Source organism: Erythrolamprus reginae, chromosome 2, assembly GCF_031021105.1.
Source record: "Erythrolamprus reginae isolate rEryReg1 chromosome 2, rEryReg1.hap1, whole genome shotgun sequence".
Classification (NCBI taxonomy): domain Eukaryota; kingdom Metazoa; phylum Chordata; class Lepidosauria; order Squamata; family Dipsadidae; genus Erythrolamprus; species Erythrolamprus reginae.
In genome coordinates this window covers 310,774,290-310,789,616 of record NC_091951.1, presented here as the reverse complement: position 1 = coordinate 310,789,616, position 15,327 = coordinate 310,774,290, and the positions used below count along the sequence as shown (strand labels likewise).

General features: G+C 35.8%; 1 protein-coding gene across 1 annotated transcript in view; it reads right to left on the bottom strand.

Moving 5' to 3' along the window:
* Positions 1-2,578: 2,578 nt before the first annotated feature.
* Positions 2,579-15,327, bottom strand: part of HAPLN1 (hyaluronan and proteoglycan link protein 1) — a 59,626-nt gene continuing 46,877 nt past the window's right edge. The window contains exons 3-5 of the mRNA XM_070736344.1: positions 9,035-9,403; positions 6,912-7,214; positions 2,579-3,808 (exon numbers count right to left, since the gene is read on the bottom strand). Coding sequence (XP_070592445.1) covers positions 3,519-3,808; positions 6,912-7,214; positions 9,035-9,403 — 962 coding nt within the window. The 3' untranslated portion in view covers positions 2,579-3,518. The remainder of the gene's footprint in view (positions 3,809-6,911; positions 7,215-9,034; positions 9,404-15,327) is intronic.

The following is a 15,327-nucleotide window of genomic DNA, read 5'->3' as shown; positions in this document are numbered from 1 at the left end:
TGTAATCTTTCCTGTATTTTAAATAGTATAATCTAAGGGATCTAAGCTTGTTAACTAATGCTGAACATGTGAGTGCAAGACCACAGCAATAGGAAAAATCTGGCTATTCATCTCCAACGTATTCTATGTTCACAAGATTAAAAAACAAAAACCCCAAATAGGATTTTTCACTTGAATACATTGTTGAAGCATCTAATGTTTATCCTTTAATTTCAGTTAGAGTTAGACTTAATACATAGCATTAAAACTATAATTATGATTATTAAACTGTAGGTACATCATCTTATTTTTACATGAGAGAAATGAATTGCTTCCAAAATCTAAGGGATAGATATTTAAAGAAGCTTGAAAATTAATAATAATGTAGTGGTTTTTCCATTAATTACCACAAATTGCATATTAATATACTTAGTGTTACTAGCTGAGCTACAAAAAAAATAAAAAAAAATAACAAATATGTTATGTCAATAGATGGGAGTATAAAAGTTAAGGTTTAATGCACTTTTTTTAAAAAAAGTTACTATCGCAAAATTATAGCAAGCAATAAACCTTTCTGTTCGTCTGTTCCCTTGTATGACCAAAACAGGTTCTTTCTGGATAGTCAAGACTCAAGACTGATAGCGATATTTGAAGAGAATATCAAGTATATAGTGAGCACAAGTACAATCTAAGAACAGTCACTTAAAAATATTGCTCTGCAGGATGTAATGCCATTTTCCCACTCAAATAACCATTATCTTTTGTAAAGATACAATTATATTGAACATTTTTTAAAAACTAGTTTATAGTTGAATGGCAATAAAAATGCTTACAGTCCAATACATTTCTAATGCAGAGATACCACATAGTAGAAGAAATTTTCTACTTTTCTGGAAACAGATTTATTTATTTTTAAATATATACTGGTGTCTTCAGAAAAGCAGCCACAAAATGCAAGTTTTGTCTTAGACTTGATCATGTTACAATTAATAGAAAATATAGACATTATTTTATTTTAATACTGGTCTTGTTAAGATAGTTGAAATCAACAAGCGTAAGAAAAACATATCTGTCCTTTGTCCTTAACCGCATGAGTATTCACAATCTCCACTTTACATACTTTCCAGTCAACTGAGGAATACCACCTGAGGACCTGTGAAGGGCAAATAATTTGTAGTAATTTGCACTGATTCTGTAAAAGAAAAAACATTAGACACTACAAAAGATCTGAACATTTGCAAAGTGTGTACATAGTCATGCCATTGGCTGCTCTAAAGAGCAAACATATGCATCACACACCTAGTCTTATATATCTTGTGTTCTTTTACTTTTACTCAATAAACCTTGCAGATGATTATGAAATTTCAATCAAACTTTGTAGCCAATCCTGTTTGAAGTAAACTAGTGTGCTATCATTCCAGTATACCTTTATGAACAATTCACACCTTATAATTTCTCCATCTGTTTTCCATCTTTAATGAACATTCTGTTAAGGTACAGATACATGTTTGCACAATCATATCAATGTTTCTTTTTGCAACATATTTGAATCAATCCAAGAGCATTATATATTTTATTTCTATGTCATTTATACAATAAACTGATTGTTTGGGAATGTTGACATGGGAGTATTTTGCATAGAATACACAAGTTTAGCTGATGTAGGTGAATACTTTTTACTGTATGCTATTTTAGCTGTCCCCTGGAGCACAATTCTCTTAACACAGTGAAGATAAAATCCCTTAGTTAGTTATAATATTGTGGTACATAGACCAAACCACAAATATATTCTTACAAGACTTTTCCCTTGCTGGAATTACGGGCCAGAAATATATACGAATCATGTAACTATTGATAATATGTTTCTATTATCTGAGTCCAAATAAAGACATTTATGATCCTTGGAACAAATCCCACTAATACAACTAAAGTTACACAGTAAATCAGAGCAAGATCTACACTATCTGCAATTTCTTTCATTAAACGTATAACTTAGTCATAGTTTAATATTTGTTTTATCAGAGCCATTAATTCTAAGCAGTTTCATCCAGTGCTTACTATACTTTGCTACCTTTACTTTCCACCAGAAATATCGTGAGCATTTCTGATGTTTTAGAATTAAACACTCATCATTCCCAAGGATCAGGAATACAGGAACTCCCACATATTTGGGAACTCTAGGCTGAAGAAGGTTAATAAGTCATTTGTCCTATACATAACTCACTATACAGTATTTTGGTAATATATAAAGTAATCTCAAAAAATATCTGAAAATTCTAATAGTGAACAAATAATCCCAATTAAACTATAGCTATAGTTAGTTGTATTCTCTTGGGGAACCCAAGGGCTTTGACATACATAAAATCTTTGCTCATAACCAAATGGGCCATGCCAGACATAATAAGATGCAAAAGTAGGAGTTGGTGTCTCCTTTAAAATAAGTAAACGGTTTTGATTTTATCATGAATACTCAGTATTAAAATATTACTCCTTTTCCTAAACAGGATAAAAAAATATCTTCCTCTTATTTATAGAGCAGGGAATATGCTTCAAAATTCAAATAATGTTTAACTTGGACATATGGAACTAAGACAGGAAATTTTTAAATATTTAAAATTTTCATTTATAAAGGCAATAATACTTAAAAGCTACAATGAAACCAAGATGCTATATTTAATACCTGTGTGTTTCTGTCCAGCAGTTCATTTATAGATAACTGCCCTGAGTAAAAGCTAAATGCTGCTTAGCAAAATGGATTTCAAAATTAAAACAACAGCTGCAGTAATATAAAAGTTCATAAAACTATTCAAAGTAATGCAATATATTTCAGGCATATTTAGTTTGTATTAAGAAGAAAAATGGCTCCAATCTTTACGTATTCATATGCATATTTTTTACTGCATACATAAGAAAACCAGGAATATGTTCAGAAGATTTAACTGTGCTTGATGGAATGTTACATTATTCTTTACCAGAGATTGCTAAAAGGCATGGTTTGAAATAGTGAAACTTTTTTTAAAATGTCAAAGACTTCATAAAATACTGTTGCTTTAAACAGCATTCACATCTTTTTTTTAACTGCTCACAAAAACCACATTGAGTAGCAGTTAATAAAAGATGAACACAGTTCATAACATCAGATCTCAGTCATTATTCTCTGGTTTCTTTTAATATGATGCAAATATGTAAACTTTATCCTTTGATAAGCCTTACATTCCTTAACTGAGTCTTAACAATCATCAAGCTATTGCATGCCCCATTCAAGAAAAATATGTTTGTTGGAACTGTGTAGCTTAAAGAGTTACATTTCCAAAACTTCTTCACCTAAAGCTTTCTTTAAATTATATTAATTTAAAATATCTATTGAATGATTAAAAAAAAATAACCGAACAAATTAATTGGTTGCTTTTATGAAATGACTCCTTATAGTATGTAAAAAAAAAAGGATTTATCACAGTTTTGGCAATTTGTATAAGTTCTTATTGAAACAATCTTCACATGTTCTTGATCGAATGGATACTGTTGTGCTCTTAGTCGTTTCACTGGTATGACCTGAAGCAGTAGACTCCATATAGCTTGTGCTTTTTATCCGGAAAGCCCACCAAGCGTACTGCTGCTTCATTAGGGCTACAGCGTTTTCTTGGCTTGGAGATGGGATATCGGACGCTGCCATCAGCCAGCCAGCCGGCATCACAGCGGTCATATCCTAGGAGTTTCCAGGCTGCAAACATTTGGCCTACTTTAGCAATCTGTGCACCATCATTGATGCAGGCTTGCACAGCTTCATCATAGGTCAGCTTGGTTGGGTGTATTAGGTAATAAAAACGGCCTGATGGAATACAAAAAAGATTATAATACATATGAAAAAAAAGTTATACAGAAGTTTAGCAAATACATTTTAAAGATTCATTTTTTAAAATTCCATTATATTTATTAAGTGTGTGTATATGTGTATATACAGTTCAAAACTACAGTTACTATAATTATCCCTAAAATTATAGGGGCAAAACTGCATTCTTTCAATAAATATGCAGATTTTTTCCACCACCAAGATTAAATTTTCTAATACACCTATGGAAGGGTAAGAAGTGATATATGTTTTAACACTATTGTGTTAAAGAGATAATTGAATCTGAAATTTGCTTCATAAATACAGTATATGTAAAATTATACATAAATACATGTAATTATCTAAATCATGTCCCATTTCAATAGTCAGCATACTATAGAAGGAACAAGGGTTGCAACAGATTTAAGTCAAAAGAAATGGCTCTTCTCCTCATACATACTGTATGGCAACATCACTGCTCAAGGTGCTTCTATGTGACTTTTCACACTGTCATTAATATGTGAATATTTCATTCACATTGGACAATCCTATGTCTCTAATTGAAATAATTCTGCTTTAGATGTTGGTGTTTAGCGCAATTAATTTTATACTGTACACTCTAATATTTTCAGTCCAAAGTTACAAATGCATGGTAACATTTAAAAAAAAAAAAAAATTTAAACCCAGACCATATGTGATCTCTACATGATTGAGGCCTCATTTAAAGAAAATGGTTTTCTTGATCCAATAATCCCTGATTATTTCTCCATTGATCTGCAAGGCTATTTTGAAAAATCAGAGGACCCACTTTCTTAAAACAGCATAGGATTATAGGAGAAAGAGGGAAATAAGAGAAAATCAACCCCTCTCCCTTCACCTAGGAAGCAAATTCAATAGCCTTTAAAGAAAGGCAAATTCACATCTTCTCTCTTATTTGAAGCCTTTTCTCAAAGCCTAAATGATGTGCAAGCTATGTTATTTATAGGGGATGGGATCAGGACTTATGAGAACCTGAATTTTCATTATAAATAGTGGTGCATTTCTTTGGAACTAATTGTGTGTATTTATTCATTTTCTACAAATTTCAGATAATGCTTAAATGGCACAAGATTTATTTGCCTCAATTCAGTCAGCCACTTGTGGAACTGATATATCTGGATCTAGATCAGGTAAACATTTGTACAATTTTAAAAGCCTATTTGTTTTGGAAATGCATTTTCAGGATTGCCCAATGAATAGTGATGTTTACTGTTCTCATGTTCTAAGGCATAAAAATTGTATTTTGAATACTCAGAGCATATGTATGCAGAACAAGGGAGCATCCCTTTGTGTGTGGGCTACAAGCCAAACATCTGCTCTTCAAGAGGCATACAAGTTAGGACACATATGAGATGCCTAGTTCTGAGTTATCCTACTTCCTGCTGAAAGGAATGGCCTGCCATGTTAGCATCCTTGTTTTCTCTCTTGTGTAGATAAGTATATTTCTGTTAATTTCCCAGATATAGTGGCAATGCTTTTAATATTGTCACCATTATTTTCTGTTTAAAATGTAATATTTTATCCCATTTCTAACCTATATTTAAATTCTGACTCAACAATTTTTATTTGGGATTAATTTTAGCAACCCTGTTGCATATGAATTTCTAACTAGAAATGTATAATATAGTATAGTTTTAAGTATGGTGTAAAGAGATTTTCATATCAAGTATCAGTCCCCCAACTCCTCTGAGTTATATCAAGCAAATTTTATTGACCAGCAAAAAATGCTGGAGTATGCAAACATAACATGGGAGTAAAGTTTCTGCATTCTGCAGAATTCCAAAATTGTGGAATAGGTGAAGTTGAATTGACCAGTGTTCTGGTTTCTGGTAGAAGTTTAGTAATTATAAATAACTCTCATTAAATGCATCATTTCATGAATAAAGCAATTCCATTTATTTCTCTGCTCTCTTGTACTTCAACACATTTCCGACATCAATCGGTCCATTATCTCTCTTCTAGCCGCATTCCTCACATTCTTTCTTCTGCTTAACTTAGACAAGATTTATTTTCTAACTACATAGCTATAAAAAACAGCCACTCTGACTAAATACAATACAAAATACTTCGGCTTACTTTAGCGTAGCGAAAAACCCCTCCATATTTCTGTTCAGCAATGTTGAAACTCCACTCTTCTTCTCCACTAGCCCCCTGACGTGCCAATTACCTCACTACAATATTTAACCCATTCCTCTCTTTAATATCTTCTTCCAGACCTTTACTCTCTATGTTTCTGAATTCTTCTGAATTTAGGATTAACCCAGCGTGCATCTGATTCTCCCTCACTAGATCCTGAACTCATAGCTCCATCCTGTGGCTGGCCTCCCACCTGTTCTACTACCTGTAACCCCGGGACCCCCACTACTTCATAAACACTATCTGAATCTGAGTCCTCAATATCTGCATCATCCTCCAACTGATCAAGAGTATGTACAACAACCAGAGAGGAAAAAAATAAGCCTGCAGTATTTAAGAGCTCTATAAGCACTCAATTTCTTCAGATGTTATAGTACTGACTCCTGAAGGATTCACCACAGATGCTAGTGCTCAGGCAAACATGTCTTTCTAAACCAGGGAGAAGCAAAGAATCAATGTCTACCTTCACCCTTCTTTCCAATAATAATTGTGAAATTTTTTTGTATGGAAATGTGCCTGCCTGCCTTGGAAAAGAGACAATGAGAAGTTGAGAATATAGCCATCATTTTTGGGAACTTCAGGTCATAGCTGTGAGCAACTTTATTGGTATGGCTTTTGATAAATGTCTGTTTTGTGATCAGCTGTCCAACAACAGTAATCATGTGTGAGATAATTATTATCACATTAACATTCCAAATAATATCAAAAAGTTTCCATCTCCTATTATAACACCAGCTCTGTTGTGTTTCCATGATCTAATGCTTGATCTTTGTAAACAGAAGAATTGATGAACTGAATTGAATTTGAACTGAAACTGAATTGTGGTCTTTTTGCATGTAAAACACTTTGAACATCTGAGCTACAATTCCTTCTGAAATAAATAAAAATTAATATCTAGTGTTACACTTCCCTACAGAGAGTTACTTACCCGTAAAATGAGAGGTAAAACAAAAGACATCATATCTGTTTTGTTCTTTACTTGAGAAGCCATAATTCCGGATTCCAGGCACTGTGTTCTTCCCACCACAAGGGTCTCTGGGATTTCTAATTGGATATTGCACTGACCCATCATTGAGCCAGCCTGCATTGCACCAGTCCAGTCCTGACCTCCATGCTTCATATAACTGGTCAAATGAAGCTATAACTGCATCCTGGTCGAGGCAGGCTTGCTGAGCTTCATAGAAGTTTAAATTATAGCGACCCAATCGTGGGAAATAAGGAAATACAATGCCTAAAAGAGAGCAGAAAGGAAAAAGATGGTTGCTTAATTAATTAATTAATCAGAACTGAAAACACCGGGAGCCACAAAACTCTTCCTATGGCTGACTGTTTCCTGAACGGCCACAAGCTAATATATATAGTTGAATTAAAGATTTTGTTTTCTTCTGAAACTTTTCTTTTCTTGGATTTATCTATGGTTGACCTCCCAGAGGTTGAAAAGCTTAATAGATTGCGCATTGATGGGTGTTACACATTGGCAGTTGTGACATGTATTTTGAGCGACAGGGAACTTCAGCAGAGGGATGAAAGAACCACATGTGGCTCCAGGGATGTAGGTTGCATCCTCAGGCTGAAGTTTATTTATTTATTTGATTTGTATGCTGTCTTTGATTTGGACAGTTTTTTTGCAACTGTCTGTTTTTCCCCCCCTTTATAAGTTGTGTGTGTGTGTGTGTGTGTGTGTGTGTGTGTGTGTGTGTGTGTGTAATTCTGGCTTAACTGCTGCAAGTAGGTTGGATGGCTGTGTTGATTGGTTGGTGGAATCACATTTGGTTAGATGATTGACATGGTGGAGTTGTGATTGTGATTCATTTTTTGACTAGGGCAAGCTTCCAAATGTCTGGTAGGCGGGAGGTATCATCACGTTTATTCATATTGAGCGGGTGTTTTTCTATTTCTATGGCTTTCATGATTATTCTTTTATATGGGTGTTCAGTTTTGGAGATTAATTTAGTTTTTTTCGAAGTCAATTTCATGTCCCATCTTTTAATGTATTGGAAAAGGGAGGACATTTTTTCTTCTTTTCTGATTGCATTTTTTGTGTTCTGCAATGCGTGCTTTTCTTCTATTAGTTTGTCCAATGTATGTGGATGTGCAGATTTTGCATGGTATTTCATAGACTCTTTGGTTTTTAAGGTGGATTTTGTCTTTGGGGTTTCTTAAGATGTTGGAAATTTTCTGGTTAGTGATGAAGGCTGTTTTGATATTGTGTTTGTGGAAAATTTTGCTGATTTTATCTGTGATGTCTTTAATGTAAGGGAGGAGGGCAATGCCGTTATCCTGTTCTGTGTCTTGTGATTCCACCAACCAATCAACACAGCCATCCCACCTACTTGCAGCAGTTGATCCGGCATTCCACACACCCCACTACTATTTATAAAGAAAAAAAATGGCAGTTGCAAACAAACTGTATTCACAGCAGTACGAAGCCAAAGATTTCAGCCTGAGGATGGTGAATGTGATCTTGCCGAAATGTTGCAAAAGCACTCACAATATTACATGGGGGAAAAATCCCAAACTTTACTTTCTTCTCTCTCTCTCTCTCTTCCTCCCCCTCTCTCTCTGTATTCTCTTTGTAAGCTTCCCAGAGTTGCTCAGAAGTCAGGCTGCTTTGGAATTGAATTCAATATGCACAGAACCTAAAGCAAAGATGTTTTGGATTTAATAACATGTGCAGAGGGCACATTCACGCAATCTAGATTCCATATAGACTTTCACTTATAAACAAGGCCTTCTGCCTCCATAAGGCTTGTCCCGATATTATGGACACGTAGCATCTGTATGATATTAGGGACAGAGCTAGTTACCCTAAAGTCTTGAATTGAATTATTTTATAAAGCTTGAACAGAGAAATAAACAAAGCTCCTTTCAAAAACTTCTGCAAAATAAAATGTAGGTTAAGTAACATAACTTATCCAATAATCCTTCTTATTAATTAAAGAAAAAAAATATAATCTGACTGGTTAGATTTAGAAATGAAAGCTATGTTTTCTGAACAATAGTAATAGCAATATTTTTAATGAATAATTTCTGTTTAGCTATGAAGCTTACCGTCCAAGTCTAGAGTTACAACAGCTGAGTCATCTTCTAAACCTTCAATAACTTCACATTTGTATTTCCCATAATCGTCCAACATTAAATTTGAGATTACCAGAGAGGCATCATTTTCAGTGCTTTTCTTCAAGAATACCCTTCCTTGGTAATTACCATAACTTTTTTTGTGGTAGCCCATTTCAACATAGACATCTACTTCTTTGAGGTAATCTGAAGTGAGTTTGGTCCACTTAACACGAACTCTATGGAATCCTGAGACAGGCAATGCATTGTCACGGTAAAATTTACATGGCAGAGTAACACTTCCACCACGATGTGAGAAGATTTTAGTTTGTTCTACTTTCACAAGAAGGTGAGGTTCATTTTCTAAAACATGTTGGGAAAAAAGAAAACAGTGATTAGAATGGCTGAAATATACTAAACCGTGTAAAATAGTCACATTCCTAAGCGTGTAAAACCTATGGAGATATACAATATGATTTAATATCTCCTGCTCTTTCTCTTCCTTATTGTTATTGTTGATGATGATGATGAAAAGTAAGGATCAATGCATAGAAATGTGACACATGCAGAAAAGCAAATTCAAATTATAGGATACTTTCCTGTGCAGGATAGACTGTGTTGGTCTATAACACTTCTTGAAACCGAAGGCAGATGAATCACCATAAGGAAGAAACTCGCAAAGGTACAACTAATTTGTGAGAATGCCTATTACCAAGATCCCATCAATGACAGATGAATAGGGAAAGGACCTGGAAAAAACTGAAAAAAACCCTGACCTAATTTGATGTGGCTGGATGGAGCAAGAAATATATCCAAGGCAGTCCCTCAGATAACTAGATCTAGAGCCATTTACGGTACAAATTGATTTCTGAGTGTAACATAAGGTGACAACCAGCATCTTGAATTGTATCCTCAAATTCTCTGGTAGCCAATGCTGCTCCTGAATTAGCAGATGTCATTAATTATATCAAGATACATTCATCATTACCTGGGCTTCCACATTTTCTATCAATTGTAATACTGAATCTTCTTTAAAGCTAGCTCCGGGCAATATTAATTATAGTAGCCCAACTGGTAGTTCCTAGATTAGATCATTAATGTCTGTGAGTAAGGCTAAGGAAAAATTGTAACTGGCATTTAAGGTGTAACTTTGCAAAAGCCCTCTTACATAAAAGTATCATCTCATTTTCAAAGTGGGAACTGTAAGTCTAGGACAACTCTTAAATTGCAGCTATCTCTAATCATGGAGAATATAACCATATCAAGAGTGAGAGAATTTCCCATGGATTCCACAAACCCAAAGCCACTCCATGTTGGAAAGATTCAGTTTGGTGCTGTGTTTTTAATTTTTATATGGGATTTGATTCAGTGGTGAAATCCATTTTATTAACTACCAGTTCTGTGGGCATGGCTTGGTGGTGTGGTAATCTCCATTCCCACCGCACTCCTGAGGGGAGGATATTGCAAAAATCTCCATTCCCACCCCACATCCCAAGGTATGCCCATGTTACACCAATACTCCACAGTATGCATTGGTTGCCGATTAATTTCCGGTCACAATTCAAAGTGTTGGTTATGACCTATAAAGCCCTTCATGGCATCGGACCAGAATATCTCCGGGACCGCCTTCTGCTGCACGAATCCCAGTGACCGATTAGGTCCCGTAGAGTGGGTCTTCTCCAGGTCCTGTCGACTAAACAATGTCATTTGGCGGGTCCTAGGGAAAGAGACTTCTCTGTGGTGGCCCCGACCCTCCGGAACCAGCTCCCCCCGAGATTAGAACTGCCCCCACCCTCCTTGCCTTTTGTAAACTCCTTAAAACTCACCTCTGCCATCAGGCATGGGAGAATTGAGACATCTCCCCCGGGCCTATACAATCATGTATGGTATGTTTATGTGTATGTCTGCTTTAATAATGGGTTTTTTAAAAAATGTTTTTAAATTATTAGATTTGTCTACAATTGTTTTATTGTTGTTGTGAGCCACCCGAGTCTACGGAGAGGGGCAGCATACAATCAAACAAACAAACAAACAAACAAACAAACAAACAAACAAACAAACTTTGGGGTCATTTGCTAGTTCTCTGAACTACTCAAAATTTCCACTACCAGTTCTCCCGAACCTTTCAAAACCTGCTGGATTTCACTCCTGATATGTTTCGCTTTGAATTTTGTGCAGTCTGCAGAAAGTCAGTTTTGGTTATAACAGCTTGCAAATATTTATTCCTGCCAGATGCTGACAATCTATAGGCACCAGGTTAGCATTACTCTGGAGACAAGATGCATAAATGCACCATACCGATAATACCAAATCCTGTACCAACATATAACCTCCACAGATTCATGTAGATTCTGAAAGGAATGGAGACAGGTCAGATCTCTGGGAAACTGATAGAAGTAGGTGTCTCTGGGCATATCCACCTCCACCATCAGCACTGGTTGGAACTAATGCCTAAGGAAGATGGATATTGACTGTAGATCAGTGCCCTTTCTTGATTCCTTCAGAGACTATCCAAAAGGATTGGCATTCTCCTGATTCTACTGTCTTCATCCATAAGTATTTTATTTATTTATTTATTTATTTATTTATTCTTTGTCCAATATACAATACATATGGAAGAGAATAGACATTAAGTAATATATATGACGATAGAAAGTAAAAAGAAGAGAAGTAGATGGGAGGGAGAGAGTATATATGATATAAGAGATAAGGAGAGAAAAGATATAGATATAGATATAGATATAGATATATAGATATAGATAAGGAGAGAATATATATGACATATGAGATAAGGAAAGACAATTGGACAGGGGACGATAGGCACATCAGTGCACTTATATACGCCCCTTACTGGCCTCTTAGGAACCTGGAGAGGTCAATCGTGGAGAGTCTAAGGGAGAAGTGTTGGGGGTTGGGAGTTGACACTATCGAGTCCGGTAATGAGTTCCACGCTTCGACAACTCGATTGTTAAAGTCATATTTTTTACAGTCAAGTTTGGAGCGGTTAATATTAAGTTTGAATCTGTTGTGTGCTCTTGTGTTGTTGCGGTTGAAGCTGAAGTAGTCGTTGACCGGAAGGATGTTGCAGCATATGATCTTGTGGGCAATACTTAAATCGTGTTTTAGGCGCCGCAGTTCTAAGCTTTCAAGACCCAGGATAGATAGTCTATTTTCATAGGGTATTCTGTTTCGAGTGGAGGAGTGAAGGGCTCTTCTGGTGAAATATCTTTGGACGTTTTCGAGAGTGTTGATGTCTGAGATGTGGTATGGGTTCCAGACAGATGAGCTGTATTCGAGAATGGGTCTGGCATAGGTTTTGGAGGCTCTAGTCAGTAGTGTGAGATTGCCAGAGCAGAAGCTACGTAGGATCAGATTAACAACTCTGGAAGCCTTTTTGGCGATATTGTTGCAGTAGGCTTTAGCACTTAGGTCGTTTGATATTAGTATTCCAAGGTCTTTTACTGAGTGTGGCTGCGAGAATTTGTTTATTCAGTTCATATGCGAAGTTTGGATTCTTTTTGCCGATGTGGAGGGTAGAGCAATTGTTGGTTGATATTGGAAGTTGCCAGGTGTTAGACCAATCTGAAACAAAGTCAAGGTCTTTTTGGAGAGTGAGTGTGTTGTCAGTGGTGTTGAATAGTTTCACATCGTCGGCAAAAAGCACACAGTTGCTTGCGATATTATCACAGAGGTCATTGATGTATAGGATGAAAAGAGTAGGACCTAGTACACTGCCAGTTTTAATCCTGCTTGGGCTCAAAACATTTATTTTCTTCAGAACTTCTTGCACTTCATAATCTTCCAAAGGATGATATTTGAGACCATTAGAATAGCTTGTAAGAATTTGGTGTCCTTTCATGACACCTGAAATCAATTCCAAAAAGTGGAATCCTTTCTCTTTTTTTGGGTGGGGTAGCGTGGTGCCTTCAAGGCAGTGTTGACTCATGGCAGATGCCTGGGCTATTGCCTGCATTTTTCTTGGCAAGGTCTTTCAATACTTGCTTGCTATTGCCTCCTTCCTAGAGCTGAGCGAGAGTGACTGACCCAAGGTTACCCAGATGGCTTCAGAGTTTCAAGGTCTGATGCCTTAACCATTACACCAAACTACCATATACTGTGGGAAAGGGAGATAACTAATTTGTTAAATTAATATTCTGAAAAACTGCATTGCACACCAAGACAACTAGACATAAGAACAGGTTTTTTTCCGAGCGCCATCACTCTACTAAACAAATAATTCACTCAACACTGTCAGACTTTCTACTAAATCTGTACTTCTATTCTACTAGTTTTTCTCATCATTCCTATCACCCATTTCCTCCCATGTTAGCTGTGTGACTGTAACTTGTTGCTTATATCCTAAGATTTTTATTAATATTGCTTCTTCATTGCTTATTTGACCCCTATGACAATCATTAAGTGTCGTACCACATGAATCTTGACAAATGTATGTTTTATTTTATGTACGCTGAGAGCATATGCACCAAGATAAATTCCTTGTGTGTCCAATCACACTTGGCCAATAAAATTCTATTCTATTCTTATGAAAAACAAATCGTCTAAAAAGCGTATATGATTCATTTTCCACTTATTAAGTTTCAGTCACATCAATATGTGCTGAAAGCTTGCATCAAATTATATTTTAAACAATTACAAAATCCAAAGAGTCTCACTGAGTCATAAGTATTATATAACACATTTTTGCCTTGGGGAAAACTGGAATTCCCAATCTGAACATAGCAATCAGCCGCAATATCACCCTGATTCTATTTTCTCAAATATTTTACAAGCACTCTGAAATAGGCCTGAAATACAACTATCTCTTTCTTGTTAGAATGTTGGAGGCAGAAAGTATAAAAAACCAATGAATTTATTATATCCTGAAATTATAAAAGTCATTTATTATTCTTTCTGCCTTCTGTATATGAGTGAATAACAAAATAGTAACAATAGTGATTCATTTCAATTGTCATTATTAAATCCCTTCTCCCATATAGAAATTTCGATTTGGAAATAAGTTCCAACTAATTTTGGTTGAATAAAATATTCATTTACAATGGGACAGTGATGAGGAAGTAGAATCTAAGTTAAGAAAAGTATTGAAGTTTTGCAATATGAAAGAAGCAATAAAACACGTCTAGAAATGTGTTTTGATATAGAATAACTGTCAGCGTTCCAACTAACATCTAAGTTTAATCAGAGTCCAAGGGAAATGTTTCCTCAAAGTTCCAATTTACTCTTAGAGCCATCTTGGCATGTCTATAGGGAAACCCAGATTGGATTTCCCCAGGATTTCTACTTCCAAGTTACAGTTAATTCTTCTGTTCCTCAACCACAAGTTCATCACACGGACCACTAATCATCTGCCACCTGTTCCATACACGCCCATCTTCTTCCGGCCTGGTCCTTGCAAAAGATGACCTTGGAACTCTAAAAGGAATTTATTTTTTCTGCCTCTAACTCTTCATGCAACCGCCCCTCCTCTCTTCCCACAGCAAGAAACATTCCAAAAGAACATAGCATAATCTCGCAGGCCAAACCCTGCAAGCATTCTGGCTTCGGCCTGACAATAACATAGGAAACCATTCATAGATCCATATCTATTAATTATAGATATGTTCAGAGGGGTTTCCTGAAATTGGTAGTAACATGTCCTATATTATTTTTGCTTTGCAGGGGAATACAGTAAGTAATAAAAATAATTCACCACATAAGATTTTAAGAAACTTTAAGCCTAAACTTTTTATAGCTTGTAAAGTGCATTGTAATTATGTTGACAAATTAAAGCTTTTTAGGATTGTTACAATGTTCTAAAATCTAATCATTAGATACTTATGCTACGCTGCACATATACAAGAGACAAACTGATATGAAAATGTGATAAAAAGGTAATTTTGAGACCAACTTTGCAGATCTGTAAAGCAAAGTTGAAATAAAACTATGAGCATATTTAGTGAACGTTTGAGTAAATGACCAATTTATATTTCATTAATGATTTCCTTCCTTCCCTCCTTCCTTCCTTCCTCTCCCTCCCTCCTTCCCGTCTTTCTTTCTTTCCTTCCTTGGCATTCAGGAAGGGAGTAGTTATAGTAAACAGAAAAAAAGAGTTTTCATCCTATTCCGTTTCTAGGAATAGTGCAGCGATGTGGTGAAAGTGTTTTGGACACACGACCATAGTCTTACTGTACCTGCTAACAGTTCCTTAAAGCAGGCATGCATTTTCCAAAGTTTGTGCCCACCCCCCAGCTTGGGAACAAAAAACTACCATGCAAGCCCAGAAAAGGTGC